Source organism: Pomacea canaliculata, linkage group LG5, assembly GCF_003073045.1.
Source record: "Pomacea canaliculata isolate SZHN2017 linkage group LG5, ASM307304v1, whole genome shotgun sequence".
Taxonomy (NCBI): domain Eukaryota; kingdom Metazoa; phylum Mollusca; class Gastropoda; order Architaenioglossa; family Ampullariidae; genus Pomacea; species Pomacea canaliculata.
In genome coordinates, this window is record NC_037594.1 from 15098671 (window position 1) to 15117560 (window position 18890).

Here is an 18890-nt window from a genome sequence, read left to right on the forward strand (position 1 = left end):
CGGGTACCTGAGCTGAGTGGCTGCTATAGCAAAAGGGAACTCGTCACCTCACCTGCCAACCTTGAGCTTGGGTAGCCAGGCGAGGTGGTGGGGTCGGGTCACGAGTTGAAAATTATTTTTTTTTATGGATTGCGTGTGCAGCAATGCGCTTTTGATATCCTTTACCATATTCTTCTCCTCTCGCGCAGCTGACTTGTGGTGACGTCACACGTGGTGTCGCCTTCCTCCAACTATGCGGGTGGCAGGGTTTAGGGTTCTTAGAAGCTTGTCAAGCAGGCTGTTGGGAAGCTCAGCCAACAGGGAGATGGAATACTCCACCTGGGATAGCACAAAAGCAGACCTGATTTTTTTTGGTGGAAGAAAATATTTTATGTGGCAAATTTTACGGAGCTCTGGACTTACAGACGCAATGATGCACTTCTCTAGTGAGAGTGATGCATCACTGGTCACACCGTCTGGGAGAGTGGGATGCCCACACTAGAGAATGGAAATGATAGAACGTTTAAGGTTTAAGATTTAAGGTTTAAAGCTTGAAGGTTAACGTTGCAGACGGATAGAAGAATTTCACAGACAGACAGACGGACGGAGGGACGGACGGATAACGAATTAATTCAGGTCGAGAACCGCCTCTAAAGTTTCCAGATGCTGGGTGTGTTGTTTCCTCCAGATTGCAAACGCTCTCTTTGCATTCAAGGGCCGCGCGTGGACTGTCTATTATGACGAGGCTTGAAATCTCGACACGAGAGTTACGCGTGCGCACCTCCTCCTGAGGATCTGTTTGAGGGGCTCACCTCCAAGAAGTTGTTGACCACTAGAAGTCGCCTCATTAAGCATTAGCGCCGTGTTTGGGATTTGGAATTGCTTCATTTGCTTCTCACCATGAGTCCTTTGCCCCTCCGACAAATCGACAACGCCCACGACAAAGGGTTTCGCGCGTCCCCAGTCGAAGGTAATAGGAAAGGGTCGGCGAAAGGTGTTGGCAGGGCGGGAGGGGCATTGGGACAGGCCGCGTGACAGGGGAGCCTGGAATTATGGGAGACCAAGTCTGCTAGAGTTAACCGCGACCACCAGCTGACTGCCCCACCCTCGCAACACTCGGGGTATGAGGATGAAATGAAGGAGGAGGAGGGGATGCAGCTGTCTGTACCAGAAGGTCTTTACAAGAAGTCAGCCTGGCGCCCACCAGCAGTTATAAACGCAGATGAATGGATTCATATCTTCATTCTTTATACATTCTACTTCTTAGTCTTAGCTCTCTCATTGCTTCCCACTCTCTATTGTACAAACACAATACGAGCAATCAGTTTCCTGTTATTTGTCTTACTATCATCATTTTTTTCTTTCTAATTTTCTCTCTAAAATTGATACATGGAAATAAAATTATCTTTTTAGTTAAATGTTTCACTGAAGTCACTGTTTAAACAATGAGTAATGTTTCACCGATGTCTATATCTACATAAAGTGCAATTTTTAACCGAGGTTACCCATTTTAGCTATATAAGGGGCAACAAGGACACAGAAAATGAAGGGTGTTTAGATAAAGAAATAACAAAGGATGTATGAGTAAACTGTTGGCATGGATATCAGTGTGACCTTTTTGATTAAGACAACACTTTTCCTGTGCAAGATGATAAAGATAAAATTTTCATCCTTGGGTACAGTTCTTTTATTTAGCAGATTTTTGAGCCTAAAAGGGAAACCTCATTTATGCCTGCTGATGTAGCCAACATCACAATTACTTGCTACGAGAGCGATCGTCACAATTAGAAAACAAATTGTTGTCAATAAATTGCACAGGACAAAAGTTCGATTCCCAGCCGAGCCCTTTTGAAAGCATGGACATCAATCGTCAATGAAACAAAGCATTGTATTAAAATATTTCAATCTGACAAGTAAAGAAATTTAAAACAAATCACATAAAGTTGATATTACTATTTTGCAACTGCATGACAGTTTTGATACATTTTGAAAAGAAAAAAGCTGTGCGCGTTTGCTGCTCCTTTAGAAAGAATACAATACAACTTTATTTATCCACAAGAGTAATTTCAGATAGTACTTGTACTATCAGTGTACATATATATCTTGAAATAATTTCTCTCTCACACACACACATTTCCAGCAACTACAGTTGGTGACCTTAGGTCACCTCAGGCCAGTGCAAGATCACGTCCAGTACAGTTGATCAAGTAATTATATGACATAAAATAATTTTTTTTCAATGTTTGGTTAAAGAGTACTTTTGTTTACGTTGTTATCTCGCTTTTACGTAAAGGCAGATAGACAGGCTGCCTCACTAAATAAAGTCGACATATCTCTTTCCACATTTCCATGTCGAGCACACCGGCAGTCGCCCGACACAGCTAAGTCGACCCGCGCATTAACCGTCACGTCTTTACTCGGGTCGCAGAGGAGGAGATGACAGGTCCATTGGTCTGATGTCGAAACCCCCCAGACTGAAGCGGAGGGACTAAGAAAGAAAGAGAACAGTGGAAAGTTTACTGACATGCTGTCAGTGTCAGTTAGAGTGGAGTCCGGGACGTTTTGTTTGAATCGCTGTAACCGCCACTTTGGCATAAGTGATGATCGTATCGATACTCCACAAGTATAAACCATGTTTTTGTGCGAAACCAACGGCTCGAAAATGTTGTCAGCTCCGCAGTCCCCAAAAAAACTGAAGAACGAAAGAAGAAATATACCGAGATTGTAGGCCTGTCCGCATTTGTAAGAGCTCGCTTCTTGAAGAGAACAAAGAATGCAGTACTTACCTCCCCCTTCCTCCTGATGTTTGGCGTCGGGAGGGCGGTTGAATGACATGATAAAAATCTCCCTTATTTTCTGTCCCTGAGCAGTCTGATAATTAACCATCTATTAAGCGCCTGAATCGCAAATCTGATAAGCTAGATGGACTCTAAATGGCTGATGGCCGCACAGGTATAATCCAGGGTGACTGCTAACATCATAAACACAGCGGGACAAAGGATGGGGACGACCGAGTGTTGTCGCGACTTCACAGAACTCGTGCACAGAAGCAAGGTGGTCGCCAGCAAGGCCATGGAGATGGAGGACAAACGTTTAAGGCCTCAGGCTATTTAAAAAAAAAAAAAAAAGTTTTACCCCTTTTACCTGCCACCACCTTTCGATGGACTGGGAGTCGGTAGAAAGTGAATTTGTATTGGTGTCCCTTATTCCACCTTCTCTACCCTTTACTCCAGAAACAAAATTCGCTCGCGGTTGTACAAGTTTATTTCTTAGAAACAATGCCTGCTTCGGATTTTTCCCTCTCACTTAAAGAGAGGTTTGAAACGTTAGAAAAAAGTGGCAACAGACTGTAGTTAGTGGGGTGGGGGAGGCATGGCATAAAGTGGGGAGACCGCTTGATCGTCCTGGAGCATTCTGACATTGGGCGCCATGCTGCTCTCAGTTTTTTGCAATAATTGCAAGAGCTGTCACTGAGATACTCTCCGTGTGGAGTGAGTGAGTGGATAAGTGAGTAAGTGCTGTAGAAAGTGGGCTTTTCTGTTAGTGTATTAGTCATTCCTTTATTCAGTCGGTCCGAACAGATAATGCTGCTACGTTGTAAGGTTTGGTTTTCAGTAAGTGTATTTTAAACTATCTTTGTTAGATGTGTATTCTCAACCCTCCCATTTATGTGTATGGCCAAAAGCAAAGTACTAACCCTGAAAATATATAACTTACTTTTTAAGCTACCAATGTAATGCGTGAATTAAAAAAAAAGCTGGTATCCTATTTACCTTTATAAAGTTTAAAATGCACACAACAAAGGGACGTTGTGAAGGGTAACAACTTGTTTTCCTCTTGGGTGTCTGTGTCTTGTCCTCTGAAGACTCTTAGTTGTCCATCATGAAGGCTGGGACACTTAACGCGCTCCGTCGTTGAGAAGGAGATGTTACTCTTTTCTACAGATGTATCTCCACCTTACCATGATACTAAGCCTTCTCTCTATACATCGTTGTCTTCACCTTACCATGAACTCCATGGACATATAGTGAGCATCTTTTGAAAGGCCACTCGGAAAGTTAATTAGAGAAGACGACCGAAAACTGCTGGTCCTGTGAAAACCAGCTTGGAAATGCTGTCTTTCTTCATTATGATTGCTAGACCGATGAATAGAATTGTCGCCTAGATGGTTGGTTGAAAAATATAGTGATTCCTATCGTGTGCGCGAAGGTATAAACCAACGAAATAAGGAATGTAGAAAAACATAGTGACACGATTGTCTGATGTCCTCTCATCACGGAAGAGTATAGCTCTTAACTGGACGAGAATAACGATATGTGGGTGGCTGGGTGTGAATAAATGGAGAGGTTGACACAGTGAATATCGTCTTAAGGAGGATGTAGGTGAAAAGATAAGTATCCTTGCTGACCAAGACAGTCAAAGCATGCATCCAGTAGCCAACTGCCACTTACGATGATTTACTGTATGTCGAGCGTATGGTCGAAAAAAAGAATGGAATAATCAGCAATCGAGGGAGGCTAAAGTGGAAGGATTGAGTGAGTAAGGAAAAGATGAAATAGTTGAAGAAGGAGTTAATTCACAGAGAGCAAGAGCGAAATAGAAAGACACAGAAAGACAAAGTACAAGAGGAAAAGGGAGATCAGAAAGGTGGAGAGGGTGGAGAGAGAGAGTTCGACGCGCGCGACCGCCCCACAGTCGCAGTCACGTGACTAACCTGAAAGTCGCGTGGAAGTAGCCTCATAGTCGCAGCGCTCACTCGACGAAGGGGAGCTAGGACTGGAGTATTGCTTTGCTCCTCCCGAAGGATATTGTCATTGTGAGACAAGTTTCTCGTTGCCGGCTGTCCCCAACTACATGACTGCTACTTGAAACACTAGCCATCAACCATCGCCCTTGTCCAGTTGTGGAGGGTGTCCCTTTATTTTCAAGAAGGTATTTGAGAACGTTTATTCCTCTTGGTACTTAGATAATCTATTGCCAACAAGCGAAAAGAGACAAATATGTTGCGATCTCCAAGAAATTGTTCAGAACAACCACCGAAACATCAAGGACTATCTCAAAGAAAAGATTTGATGTTGTAGACCTGCAGGGGAGACTAAACTTTACGAGTTTATTGTATTCCTTACTGTTTAACTCTTTGAAGTTTAGAATTGCTTGGTCCTCTGTCAAGTAAAAGTGGTTTTCATCAACATTTGTTTAAGTGATTTGTATATAACTAAAGCTGTTAACAATATCTGTATTATTTTGTGTTTTGTTTGAGTTATCTTTCATTCTTCTGAGTACAGTCTGACCTGAGATGTGCGCCGTTGTCATGAGACTTCTCCAATATGTGCAGAATGAAAATGTCGACAGACTGTTCTAATGTGGTACAGACATCGGAAATGGAAAGCAGCAAAGAGTATCCTGATTACTGCAGAACAATTACCTTTACAGGTTTGTGCTTTTTTGTTCTTTGTTTTATTTTCTTTTTTGTTTTGTTGTTTGTTTTTCTTGATCACAAATAGGCCACAGTCAATGCAACAGCAATTTTCACAATCTTTTGTTACAAGATTCTTTCCCAAGTCTCCTACCGAAGTAGCTTTTAAAATGGAGGTGGCTCATATGTGTGTGTGCTTGCGTTCTGCATTAGTTTAATATTTATTTATATACACTTTACACTTTGTCAATAGATAAAGTAATTGGGATTAATGCTAATTTTAAACAAATGTATGTTTTCTTCATTTTATCTTTCTCATAAAATTGCCTCTAAAGTTGACCAGATTTTTTGACTCTCTGTATTTATGTCCTAATGTTTACTTCGTGGACATTTTTACAACAGTATTTAACAGTATTACTTTCGTGTAAAGTCATCTGTTACCTATCTTTCATTGGTTGTTTTCAATGAATGAATACAATGTACAATGCACTGTAGAGTCTACAATGCCAAGTGAGTGAAAAATATTTGTGTCCCTGTAATTTTTATTAGGAAGAACTAGATTTTTCTCTCTTGCAATACAGAAACTTTACACTACAATTGAAATTTGTCGATAAATTTTACAATATATAACGGGGTATTTTGTATCTATCTCCGTGTAATGTCATGAATGTAAACATTCAGTTAATTTCCGTTAAAACAAAAGCAGTTGTTTCAGACGGTAACAATACAGTTTTAACTAGAAGGAATTATCGCAGGAATAGTTATTATACTTTAATGATCAGCGTAATGACACTCAGAAACCACATAGACAATTCATGCGCGCGCGCGCACACACACACACCACACAAAGAATCATACAGACAGATAGTAAGCTATCAGAAATTTTATATCCACGACTATTCATGCAGCGTATTTAGTTTTGCACCCATTACCGAACAACATTGGAAAACAATTCATTCTTTGCGATAGAAAGATATGTTTAATCTGTTCAGAAGACAACGGCGAGAAAATTATGACGATGGATTTATTTGTAACTAGTTCGGAGTATGCAGGCAATCGGTATGCAGCTGACTAGACTGCTTGTGCTGAAAAGCCTTTATTTCTGCTTATACCTGCCTTTGGGTGCAGCCACCGAAGTAGATATTTTAAAATACAATGAAATGGCGAACGGACAGAATAACAAATAAAATAACAGCAAATAATATTCTATATTTTGTATAAAATCACCAAAGTAGCGCAATTTGAGACTGGAAAAATAAAATATGACACTGATAGTGGGTAGGTACAGTAAATATAAACTTATTGAACTCGATCACTTTTTGCAGATGCTATTCTTTCTTGAAAAATTCATAAAATGTTTTCATGATTAATATGTTTGGCATGAAGCAGAATCAGAACGCAGTCCGTCATGAAAGTAAAATCTTTGATTCTATAGTTCTGTCGTCAGTTTTTGTTATTTATTTAATGCTAATTTTGCCTGCCAAAGTTGTAATTTAAAGCAATTTATAACATTATAAATTACTCCACCCTAACATCTCTCCTATCCAGAAAACTCGTTGTCTATATTATAGACCTTCAATACATTGATTATAGGAGTTGTGTACACAATTTTTTTTTCGCGTTTTGCACAAAGAAAGCACTTGGGAAATCCGCGTAAGCTGAAAATGCTTTTCTTCAAGCTCTTATTAACCATACGAATATGGGCAAATGTTATACTAAATATTCACATGATGGTAATATGCACACTTTGTCAAACATTCCTTCCTGTACAACTAATACTGATCGCACACGGGATGAATATAGCATACAATATTTACAATGACAATACATGAAAACATGCAGGAAGCACAAATAACGGTAATATGGCAATTTCTTTTAAAATCCTTTCAAAATATTAACCTATTTCAATCACAAAGAAAGCTGCTGTTTGGCCGAAGTCAGGGTTATTTTATTATGCTGATTGGGAAGACACGTCGAGATGTAATCTCTCTTCAAAAACAATTTTATTTTATTTTTGAATAGCGATAGTCCCTTTCAATATCCATATTTTCACTCACTTAGATGAGCAACTCTGGGTTAGGTGGGAGGCAAGGGAACAAGATCTTAATTCTGGAACAAAACTATAAGAAGTATCGAAAACAGTCAACATGTTATCCATAAGATAATTTTTGCAACGCAAAAACTCTTCTTTCTGTCTTATGACTTCTGGACACAGGGACCACAGATCTCAAATTACGATAGTTTTTATAGTTTTAGCCTGCAAGGTACCGCGAGGACCCTGAAACTTGTCTGTATAATAACAACCTGTCGGATCAGAGGAGTCCTTATGGACACCCAGACTACTCAGAAGCTCCAAAACTGCTAGTCTGAAGACTGAGTAAATTTTGTGTAAATATATTTTTTGACTGCAATCTGTCGTAGACTTTCGTAATTTGTACAAGGTTATTTTCTCGATAGCTGCCAGCTGGTGGCTGTCAATCTTTCTTGAAAAGATAGCATGAAGCTGTATTCTCACCAAGAATCAAAGGACATTCACGTTCTATTGCATTTCATTTGAATCAGTTACATTCAAAGACACTCTGTGTCTGAGAGGTGGGCCGATTGTAATTAGACACAACCATAGCGCCTGACTGACAGACCCCAGTGACTATGTATTTCAGCAACGTTTGACACCTGAAAGAAGGCCAGAATACGTAAACGGAAGCTTAATCATTAGGTTTTGGTACGCAGCGTTAATTAGGGGGCGCAATTCCAACAGCAAGCTGCGAGGGGAGGGAATAACGATCAAATCCTTTACAAACACGCTGCCAGTCACTGCTGCCGTTGAATAGTCAAGCACACCTGAAAAATGAGGCGGCCCGCACCTCCGCTTATTCTTGATCGTCTTGGTCTTCATTTATCACCACGCAGGTTTTCAAACCTTTCTTCGTGCATTGCGCTAATGTTGAAGAGAGGACGCGGCGACAAAATGCATTCTGCGCTTCTTTGAGACACACATGACACATCCCCCTGGAAGGGTGGAGTTGTAGAAATTACGGTCTTAAGGAAAGTAACGTGTAAAGGTTTGAAATTTGTAAGATGTACATGCGAAAAGAAGGCAGTTGTAGCAGTGTTATTTTTTTCTGAGTTCCACGAAGCTGGGGGGTAGTTGAAAGGACCAGGCGTTAGGAATAATTGGCACCTACACCGCGCCTTTGTTAGCCAACAGGGTTTCTCTTCAACAGAGAAATGTCGCTGGAATAACTGCTGGCTGTAATAGTCAAGTTTGGTTCACAAACGAGTTACCATGCTTACATGCTGTTGGTGAGTGCGAATCCCCACCCACGCACACATACACGCACATTGTCTCTATTCCGCCCTCATCTTCTTCGCTATCTGATAGCTCTGGAACTGTCGCCTGAAACGAAATTAAGATGATGATGATAATAACCATAATAATAATTTGTATAGCGCACACTCAGGCTTGTAAGGAGCGTGCTTCATTTTAAAGGACCCTTTCCACATAAAAGTAAAATATAATTAATTATTAGGTCCAGAAACAGTATCCGTTCTATATTTACTTTCACCTCAGCATATAAGCATGTTATAAGGTCCACAGACATTTTCCCTCCTATATTTTCTTTGAGTATAAAAGCTATTTCAAAACGAAGCTTTCTTTCCAATGGATGGGGCTTGTGCGAAGAGGACACAAACCTCAACTCCCAGAAAACAAGAGCTGCTGAGGATTGTAAGGGGAGGTAATTTGACGGTACAAACACTCAGCGCAAGTCCCCGTGCTTTGTAGCTGCACCCACCTTCTCGGGTAGCGGGTATCTTAAAAAGGGCGGAAGACAAGTCGAAAGCTTTTGTGGCTTCAGAACACGGAGAACGACTGACACGATCTCAACGGCAATTATCCCCCTTGGAAGCCAAACATCACCTGTAGTGGGCCACATGGTGTCTCCACCGTCTAAATGGTTTCATCGAAAGCAACCCGATAGTTTCAGAAGTTGCTGGCTCGACGGGAGCCCTCATCTCCATGAAAACACTATAGCTACAAACCCCTGTTGGGAGATGCTCTGTAGTCACTTTCTGTGTTCTCAGGTTTGAGCCAATCGTTCTGACCTTCATACTATGGTTTGCACTTTATGGAATATTTTTAATATCCTAATTTGCTCTATGCTGTCCATACAACATTTCAAAAATAGTTTTGCACGTACTTAACAAAACTCCTTGATGGACACAAATTACATGCCAATCAACATCTGACTCCCTAATGTACATTGTTTTTATGCCGCTTGACTTTCAACTGCTCGCCCTCTGTGTGACAACTAAAGGCTAAACGTCTGTAGTTTCAGCAAACTGTTAATTTCGTTAAAAGTATTTATTGCAGATTGTTACTCACCTATTAGACTATCAGTTACATAAACGTGAAACTCAAAACGTACAAGGTGTACGCAACTAATGTAGATGATGTTGTATCATGCCACACCAGTAGATCTTTTTGAAAGAACAATAGAAACTCTGCGAACCAAGTCGACCACAACAACCGTCGTGGGTTTTGAGCCTTCAAGGGAGGTTTGAGTACAATGAGCCAAACACCCAGAGAGCAGCTTTGAACGAGACTCCTCTGCAATGAGCACTCAGGTTTGGGGTATGCTTCTTGTCAAGCACCTCTGAATAGCCATCAACCCCATCATTCAAGTGCTTTGCTCCTGCAGGGAAAGGCACCACCCACGTCAACAATGATGTCAGTCAATTTTGACCTTCTAAGGACTCCTTTAGCAAAGTTTTCGCTTTATTCTGAAATGGATTACGCATCTCTAGGCAAGCGATGTTTGTCAGCAATAAATGAATATGAAAACAAGTCGAGTCAGAACGAAAGCAGCAGGAAGTCGGGTCCCAGAAGGAGGAGAAGCTTACGTCTCAAATAGTTAGAAGCGGCCACTCCCTCTCTCCTCTCTCCTCGGCTTTTGATATTTGCAGGCGTTAGACGTGTGGGTAAGTGGCGGGATTGTACCTTCTTGGTAACTTTGTTTCTCGAGTGGATCTTAACTGTTTGTGACTTTCTTTGGTCCTCTGGTCTGACAGCGAGAAAATGTGGGTATCTGCAAACGAGTAGCCAAAAGTGGCTTTAATCAGTAGTTGATTTAAGGCGCAACAACAAAAACAGTTTGAAACGTTTTAGATTCTAGGGTGTTTAGTTTATTAATCTTCTCTAGAAACATAAAGATTACAGTAATCAAGTGAAGTGTATAAATCATATGCAAATAAAAACCTCGGGTCAAGAAAGATCTAACCCTATCTGGTAACCAATAAAATTTATTTACCTGCTTTTTAAGCTCTCATGCGGACTTTCAGCTTTGGGAAATGGAAGATCTTGTTTTCCCACCACCACGGATACGCCCACCCACCTACACACACATTTACACACACAAATATACACTTCCCACAACTGTGGCTTTCGGGCACTAGATTTCACGTGCCTATTGCTAGTAGGTGAGACCTATAACATAAGATTTCATATTAAAATGCAACACATTTTCAGTTAAATACGAGTTATACCATTTGTCAAATAGTTTAACAAATGCATATTTCTTGAGTTTGTTTCTAATTAAAAGAGTACAGATGATAAAAGAAAAAAACTTGATTTTTAGAATTTATTAAGGTCTAAAATATCGGGTCAAGGGAAGACTAACTGAGATATTTTAGTTATTTATTTTGGGGCAAAATTACAATAACAATTCTTATATTCCTATCATACGTAGACTGTTTAGCTTGTCGGAGATACCCTCATAAACAACCTATGTTTCTCTCGCTCTTTGCAGATAACAACGGGATTCTACGAGAACTTGTCTTTCCCAAAGCTCTTGATCTTGACCGACCGAAGCGCGCACGTACGACCTTTTCTCGAGAGCAGCTGGAGCGGCTGGAAGCAGAGTTCAACCTCAACCAGTATCTGGTCGGCAGAGAGCGTTCACAGTTAGCGCTCGACCTCGGGCTCTCCGAGACACAGGTGAACTCCATACGTCAGAGCTAAGCACTTAAAGGTTTACTACAGCCTAAAGTTTTCTTTTCTTCCTAAAGGCTTGGCTGACCTCAGTACAAAGTATTTTCCAAAATCTAGGTGAATAGTCCTTTTCAGTTCTCTAAGAACACACATGAAGTAGCGAAGTATTAAGATTTCACTGTAGGTATATTTTCAAGAAGATCAATATGCTGATCTGATCTGTTAGTTTTGTAAAGAGCATAAAAAGAGCACGGTACTCCTATAAGACACGAGCATATATGTATGTGGGTCTTAATGCAGAGTGAGAAGGATTTACATTATTGACTATTTTATTTTTATTATAATTATTGTTGTGATTTTAAATCGTGTTAATCTGACGAAGAAAGTACGCAAGGAAGAAAGAAGAAAAAAAATAAACAGATTACAAAAAGAATTCATTTATTGACCCTCAAAATCTCCTCTATGAGCAAAGATCGATTTGTTTTCCGCCACCTCAGTTCTCTGTTTGCTTATCTTTTCTTCTATTGTGTAACTACAATTCTTATGAATGAATATTACTTACGAATTTTTATTTGTGAGAATTTTAAGACCTGCCTTGGACCTTCCTTGCAGGTGAAAGTGTGGTTCCAGAACCGCCGCACGAAACACAAGCGTGACAGAGAGCGCGAGGAGGAGAGGCGGCAGGTGGAGGCCGAGTCCCTTGCCACCAAAAGTCTGCTACAGATACTCCAACCCACGCAAGACTCACCAACGGTGTGCACCAACGGACCCTCCGTGCAGGGACTCATGCGTGTGTCTGCAGGTAGCGTTGCGGCCTTGGCACCTGTGGCGCGTGGCTCTTTGCTGGGAGCGCAGACGGGGTCTGTGCGTGTCCACCAAGCTGCTGCTGCTGCATGTCACACGCACGCTAGGCATGTGGACTACAGGGTGCTCAACATTGGATCAGCTGGATGCGGGATAGACCCGTACTTCCAATGCCAGCCCCAGTACTGCCAAATGCCCCATGTGCGGGTGCCTGCGCCTAGCGTTCGTTATCAGATGTATCCGTACATGTCACATGGCATGACATGATGAGTAAATGTGCGGGGTTCAGATTGATTCTTCGTCATCGTTTTCGACTCCTTTTGTTTTCTTTCCTTATATTCTTGGTTTGTAAGAGCTTTTCTGTTCATTTTTTTCTGTTTAATATTTTTTTAACTTTCCTGCTGTCCTCTAGTATATTCATTAGTTGTCCTCCAATAGCACACATTTTGTGATTAGCATTCCTAACAAATTTCAGTTAGGAGCAGTTTCAGATCAAATAGGCACAGGTTGTATACGGGAAAAAAACTATTTTACCAATGAACATTTCAGTGGCATTGGACAGTGTCATTGCTGCAGGTTACAGTTAAAGGGAGGGTATTCTTGATTTTTGCTAAGCTCTTAAAGACCTAGGGATTAGCTTCCCCTTAGTCTTAGAATTTGTTTTAAGGAGTGCATTTCCTAAACATGCTTATAAATTAATGTAATTAAATGTAATTAATTGCTGATAAATTATGTTACTTTGTTGTACGTTAATATTGCATGGTTTTTCGAGAATATTACGTTCACAATCGTAAGAAATTATGTTGTTACTTGCGCATGAATGTCGGTCAGTCTGTGTTTTGATTTTGTTTTTGTTTGTTTGTAAAGGGCTATGAGCCAGTCCATAGGACCAGAACATAAATTCGCTGTGTTGTTGTTGTTGTTGTTGTTAAAAAATCTGGGAAAATAATTAAAGTGCCTTTGCAATTATTTTGAAGACTTATGATGACTGTGATGACTGAATGTCAGGATAGAAATGGGTTAAAATTATCTTAAACTGCATTATATACAGAAAGAAAACGCACGCACGAGCCACTTTGTTCTTGATTGATGATTTTTTAAATCATATATTATATTTTTATTGATATTATTAATTTTGAACAAAGGTGTTTTAGTGAAGAACTCCCGCAGGCCCACGTCGGTCTGAAGTACACACATCTGGCAGTGACCCTCTTGAGAACGACACAATCAGTTGCAGCAGATCCCTAAACACTACTATTTTATTAATAATTATATTTTTAGTGGCTTAGAGTGTGAGATTTGCCAAATGTTTCGGTCATTTTAAATCAGGTTTTATAGGTTACCTTACCCTAACTACAACTGCTCATCAACTCTGCATTCTGCATACAGAGGTTGCTTCCCTTGTTTACTCTCACCTGCAGCAACATGGCGGTTGTGTGGGGTGGGACATTGTCGCGCTTCTGTTAAAGGCAGATAGAAAGCTATTATGAATAATGGGAGAAACAAAGGCAGTTATCAGACAGCCCCAATCAGACAAACATTCGCTGGAGTTGTCAGAATTGCCATTTGCCTTTGGTTTAGGCGTCGAACAGTTGGAACAGCAGACGACAAAAACTAGACTCCTCCCGATGCTTAATAAAATAACTGTAAAACAACGCTTACATAAGCTTGAAGGTATTTCTGCGAAAAGAATATTTCGCTTTTTGCTAACTAAATGTGATTTTAGAAGCGTGGCCGCGTAAGTAATTAAGGAGCACATGTGACTAAAGGTCTGTCTCACGATGTCTGTGATCGGTTTGTCAGTGCGTGTGTGCGTGCGTTCGTTCGATTGTTCGATTGTTGAAGTCGGTGGAGTATAATTATTATAGAAGTGATCCTATTGAATAATGTTCAAATATTCTTCCGTAAAATGTGTTTTATTAATGTTGTGTCAAACATTAATAAAGAAATATAAATGATATGCATCTCGACTTCGATTCGTAATCATTATTTTAATTGATGGGACTCAAAAAATGTATTCTCTGTTATGAAATGCATTTATATTGGAGTGGGAGATTAATTCAAACAAAAATCCAGTTTAAAATTGTAAATAACCAAAGTACATATTAGTTTATTCCTTGTTAGTTGTTACTTGAGAATCATATAGGGCTACACCAAAGTATGTATTACTGTGCTGTATTTTGTTGTGTAAAATTCTGTTTTTGTTGGTAGATGAGTTCATTGTAATTATAGTATTATTAAAGAATAATTATATATGCTTTACTACTTTCAGTCAACTAATCACTCATATTAAATTATAATCCTTTAAATATGATGTAAATCTTTTCTACCTTACTGAACCCATCTTTAGTCAGCAACCATATATAGCCATAAACCATCTGAAGTTGAAATACCTTGCCTCTGCCAGGCATTTAAATTTTGCAGCTTTATAAATCTCTACTTAATAATGTTGTCTTTTCGTAAAATTAAAAGTGAATAATAATTTTCTTTTTCAGTCTGTTTTGGCTGTACTCGTAATAACCGCTATTGTGTTTACACTGAGGAAGGAGATCAGATTTATTATGTTTATGAAGGTATACAACTTTTATAATTTAATGTATTTTTGACAAAAGCGGTGAGGGAAAGAACATTTCTTAAAACACTTACATATTCAAACTTACTTTGTATGATTATTTTAAAGATGATTTTTTTAGGAAGGTTTTTTCTCTATGATTTTTCCTTTTTCATCATTTTATTGTTTATTTTTCTTTAAAATTAACTTCACTGAGAACTGAACAGCTAAACTAATATTTAAAAATATTATTTAACTGCTTTTATTCTCTCAACATCCCTGGATTAACTCTCTACTACTTAAAGTTTCTTGTTCCTCAGTCAAGTGCACATGGTTTCTTAACTGTAAATGTTCAAGTTAACTGTAAAGAAATAAAGAACCATTTATTTGCTTTGAATTGTTTTGACAGATTCAGTATGCCTTATGCGCCAGATGACTGGAGCATTGAGAGGTTTAATCCTAAAAATGACAGATGAGGATCAGGAAGATGTTTTAATAATGAAGCGACCAGCACGATGCAGTAGCCGCTGTTTCTGGTCGTGTTGTAGCCTGCAGGTGATGGACATCATTGTGCAACAGGACAAAGAAAAGGCTGCCACTATTTATGAAGTGTTTGTTATGTGAATTAATTTTTAGTTAGCACATTTCCTTACGAGAAAGGATTGATTTATGTAGTTGTTTTAGATCAATTGTGGAATATCAAAATAATAATACCTGTTTATACTTCAGTGTTGTATGTCAGTATTTCAGTATCTGTCTTAAGTATTATGTGGGATGGGCTTTGTAAATTCCTTTTTTTTAACTAGAGAATGATTTATTAAATATTTCTATACTTCTCATATTAGGTCTAATATCACAAAAACCACTACATCACTAATGTATATCATCATCATCATTGCCACTGCTAACACCATTGCTATCATCACTAGGGACATGCCTTTCATGACTGCTGATATTTGTCTACTGTCATTCTCATGTTTATGTTGTTACAGATGGAGCTGCTGTATTCCACAATATCGTGTAGTTAATAAAGAAGGCAGTCTTTTGTGGAGAGTGAAAGGAGGCACTTGCCATTATCGGTGCTGCAGCCAGATCCATTTTGAAGTATTTGTGAAAATATATAATTTACTATATTTTGTCTGTGTATGCCATCAGGTCTTTTGCAAAATAATACAGTATTTTGATTTTACATTTTATTTATGCCTTCATCTCTAAAAAAGTGATAATCTGGGGCATTTTTTTGAATTTGTAGTCATCATCGGCCATTATATTTAATATTTTTCCATATTATCACATGCAGAGATATCTAAACTATCCATAGAGTATTTTCACGGAGCTGCATTTCTTATTCACAGTTCTTGACGCCAGATGGAGAGAGAGCAGCTGCTGTTAACAGAGAGTGTCAAGGTTGTGACGAACTAATTGGCGCTTCAAACACATTTAGCATTCACTGTATGTAGTAAAAAGCAATACTCGATAATAATCGTGTATCAATTATTGTGTATCACTTAAAATAGTGATAGAATATTTTTGCTAAAAGTTTATTTTCATTGCTTAAGTCTATGAGTACTATTCAATATTAGGACGTGTGAGTCAGTATGATTAGAGTTTAATTTTATCAAAATCTTTATAAGAACACAATTACAAATACATCTAGTTATTGTTCTTTTTCTTAAGCACATACTCCATGGGAAGTAACTCTTAAAAGCTTCTTTAATAAATAAAAGTTACTTCCCTTCCTGCATCGCCCCTAGAGCTCTACTAGTTTTAAGTTTAGATACTGTATAAGTTTTAGTGACAGTCTGTGTGTTCTTTATATCATCAGTTTCTATGCCACTGACTTTGGTATATCTGCAGACATAATATACATAGATATTTTTAGGATAAAAAATATTTTGACAATATGAATAATGTTTGTTTAAAGTTTCTGATGACTGCTTTACACACTAATAAGTTTCAGATGATCTGGATGCAAGGCAAAGACTGATCATTTTGGGTAGTACTTTTCTGGTGGACCTAAACTATTTTGAGAAGCAAAACAGATGCTGGTAAAGGAGTCTGGTTGCATGTGAGCAGCAACTTCAGTTTGCCTGCCAGTATAAGAACAAAGAATGAAGTATCTGAGGTAGCTGAGGACTCAAAATGTTACCAACTGAAGATAGATTCTTAAGGTGAAGGACAATCCTCAAGCCGAGCTGCAGTTGAACACTGATTGATGGTCAGCTACCAAATAAATCAATAAATGATCATCAAGCAGATGCTGTCAACAGTGGAATCCCATGCAAGAAGGTTATGTCTGTTTCCTAAACATTTGACTTATGCATGACGTTTTTCTTTTAAACGACCTCTTATCAAAACCTTCATGGGGTTCTTTGAACTGTGATATTCTTTTACTTAATTCAAATAAAAGCAAAACCAAACACATTCATCTGTTTATGCTGTTTATGATGTGTGGGGAAAACTTTATTTTTGTTTATAATGGTAATGATAATAATATCACTAGTGCATGTTTAACATAGTGACATTCATTAATTATTCTTAAATGGATACTAACATTTGAAAATCGTCAATATACATAAAGCGAAAAAGGAGGTTGGAGTAAAAAGCAGAGCTTGAAGTATTCAACAATGTCAGGCAGACCTTTTACATCTTTGCTGCAGCTCTGTCAGTTTCTCACTCTATAGCCTCCCCCCCTCCACCACCACCCTTTGTGAACCTGATAAAACATGAAAGACAAAATACACGGCTGGCGCTGTAGTTACGAAGCGAGGGCCCTAGATCAACGTGGGGAACTCGAGGAAAAACATCTTGTTTCCGAAGTTAGAAAGGGGTGTCCAGATACCACAGATGATGCTTTCCCCATGGAGTTGTAATTTTAAAGCGGTGTCAAGATCCTACAGATGATATTTTATCCACGGAGCTATAGTCATAAAGCAGTGGTAAAGATGGTCCTGGGTAAAACGACATGAGGCGGTGGGTCCAAGTATCGCACTGCAACCACGAAAACAAGACGTTTGTCATTGAGTTAACCATTTCCCTGGGAATGCGACTTCCCTCGTTTTATAACTATGGCTTATAAAATGATATAAATATGACTGTCGAGTGTGAAGGTACGGTTACAACGAAGATGCTGTCCTGATCTCGCTGATTTGCCATGTCCTGACTTTAGTTGCTGTCTCGACGGCCAACACCCTCCTACCGCACCCACTACCTCGGCCTTTTAAAGTGAAAGAATTACATGACAATAATATGACAGCACTGTGGATGGGAGTGTGTCCAATTTTCGAAAAGATTGCTATTTCGAATGAAACAAACTTGCGAAACTGGACTGGCAGGAAAGAGCCCGTCCCATTGAAGTTTACCTAGATATGTTCAAGGTACAAGTACCAGTCGGGTAAGCTATTTGCAGACATGACAGTTAACTAATGAAAGTTTGATCAAGATTTACGCTGGGCCGCTTACAACTGATAACAAGCGCCTCTTGACTCAACTTGAAGTACAAAACATTTATCAAGTATTGTTTGCAAGACACTGACGTCTTCCCTTTTTAATCTTGTTACCGCCTATGTCTTCTAGACTGTAATGTGGCGGATGTTGTTGTACCTTTTCTTCGCGTATTTGTGTGTGGGGGTGGGGGGTGGGGGGTGGAGAATGGGAGTGCTTCCACGTTGAATTCCTTCCTCTTTCCGCTCGTCTCTCTCCAGAACACGTATGCTTTGCACACTGGTTGTTCCTTGAATATGGATGTACAGTGATTTTGAAGTGAAACTCGAAATAAGGCTTATTCCTAAGCAGTTTGTCTTCATGTTAAAGAAAAAAATATAGAGCCGTGACCTTACGATCGTAAGGAAGTTGCATATTAGAGCTCTCACTCGTCTTGGGATTTTTTAATTTTTTAATTTTTTTAATGTGAGGGCTGTGCCCATCTTCTATCCATCATGTTCCCTGACTCTGTCGGATGCATTCCATAACTGGTCATCTGGGGATACACACGCTGCGTCACTCGGGTATCCAACCGGCTAGGAAGTCTTACGCATCAGACGACGTTTCACTAACCAACAGGTTCTCCACTGTTGACAATATGAAAACGCGTGCTCAGACAGAATAAAAACAATTATGTGGTCAGCTGATTCAAGAAGATATTTACTGTG

At 39.3% G+C, this 18890-nt stretch overlaps 2 protein-coding genes across 4 annotated transcripts; both read left to right on the plus strand.

Moving 5' to 3' along the window:
• Nucleotides 1–4622: 4622 nt before the first annotated feature.
• On the plus strand, nucleotides 4623–13100 carry LOC112564753 (ventral anterior homeobox 1-like). The gene is made up of 4 exons (XM_025239801.1): nucleotides 4623–4911; nucleotides 5315–5412; nucleotides 11203–11390; nucleotides 11997–13100. Exons 2-4 carry the CDS (start codon nucleotides 5316–5318, stop codon nucleotides 12453–12455), a joined length of 744 nt encoding a protein of 247 aa, XP_025095586.1. The 5' UTR covers nucleotides 4623–4911; nucleotide 5315; the 3' UTR covers nucleotides 12456–13100.
• A 492-nt stretch (nucleotides 13101–13592) lies between these two features.
• On the plus strand, nucleotides 13593–17163 carry LOC112564752 (phospholipid scramblase 1-like). Of its 3 annotated transcripts, none has more exons than XR_003099260.1 (6): nucleotides 13593–13862; nucleotides 14684–14761; nucleotides 15149–15294; nucleotides 15732–15843; nucleotides 16095–16191; nucleotides 16694–17163. XR_003099260.1 is itself a non-coding variant. In XM_025239799.1 (6 exons), the coding sequence occupies exons 1-6, from the start codon at nucleotides 13682–13684 to the stop codon at nucleotides 16789–16791; spliced, it is 768 nt and encodes a 255-aa protein (XP_025095584.1). In that variant the 5' UTR covers nucleotides 13593–13681; the 3' UTR covers nucleotides 16792–17163. The 3 variants fall into 3 exon arrangements, 2 of the variants coding, with proteins under 2 accessions (XP_025095584.1, XP_025095585.1); XM_025239799.1 differs by having other exon boundaries at nucleotides 15149–15350; XM_025239800.1 differs by having other exon boundaries at nucleotides 15149–15350; nucleotides 16700–17163.
• Nucleotides 17164–18890: the final 1727 nt, after the last annotated feature.

What these genes read in the sequence shown, in the direction of transcription:
- LOC112564753 (XM_025239801.1), top strand. Translation starts at nt 5,316, where the DNA reads ATGAAAATGTCGACAGACTGTTCTAATGTGGTACAGACATCGGAAATG. An exon ending in CAGAACAATTACCTTTACAG is followed by an intron (nt 5,413 to 11,202) that starts GTTTGTGCTTTT and finishes CGCTCTTTGCAG; the next exon opens with ATAACAACGGGATTCTACGA. An exon ending in TCGGGCTCTCCGAGACACAG is followed by an intron (nt 11,391 to 11,996) that starts GTGAACTCCATA and finishes CCTTCCTTGCAG; the next exon opens with GTGAAAGTGTGGTTCCAGAA.
- LOC112564752 (XM_025239799.1), top strand. Translation starts at nt 13,682, where the DNA reads ATGGGAGAAACAAAGGCAGTTATCAGACAGCCCCAATCAGACAAACAT. An exon ending in GCTGCCACTATTTATGAAGT is followed by an intron (nt 15,351 to 15,731) that starts GTTTGTTATGTG and finishes ATGTTGTTACAG; the next exon opens with ATGGAGCTGCTGTATTCCAC. An exon ending in AAACACATTTAGCATTCACT is followed by an intron (nt 16,192 to 16,693) that starts GTATGTAGTAAA and finishes CACACTAATAAG; the next exon opens with TTTCAGATGATCTGGATGCA.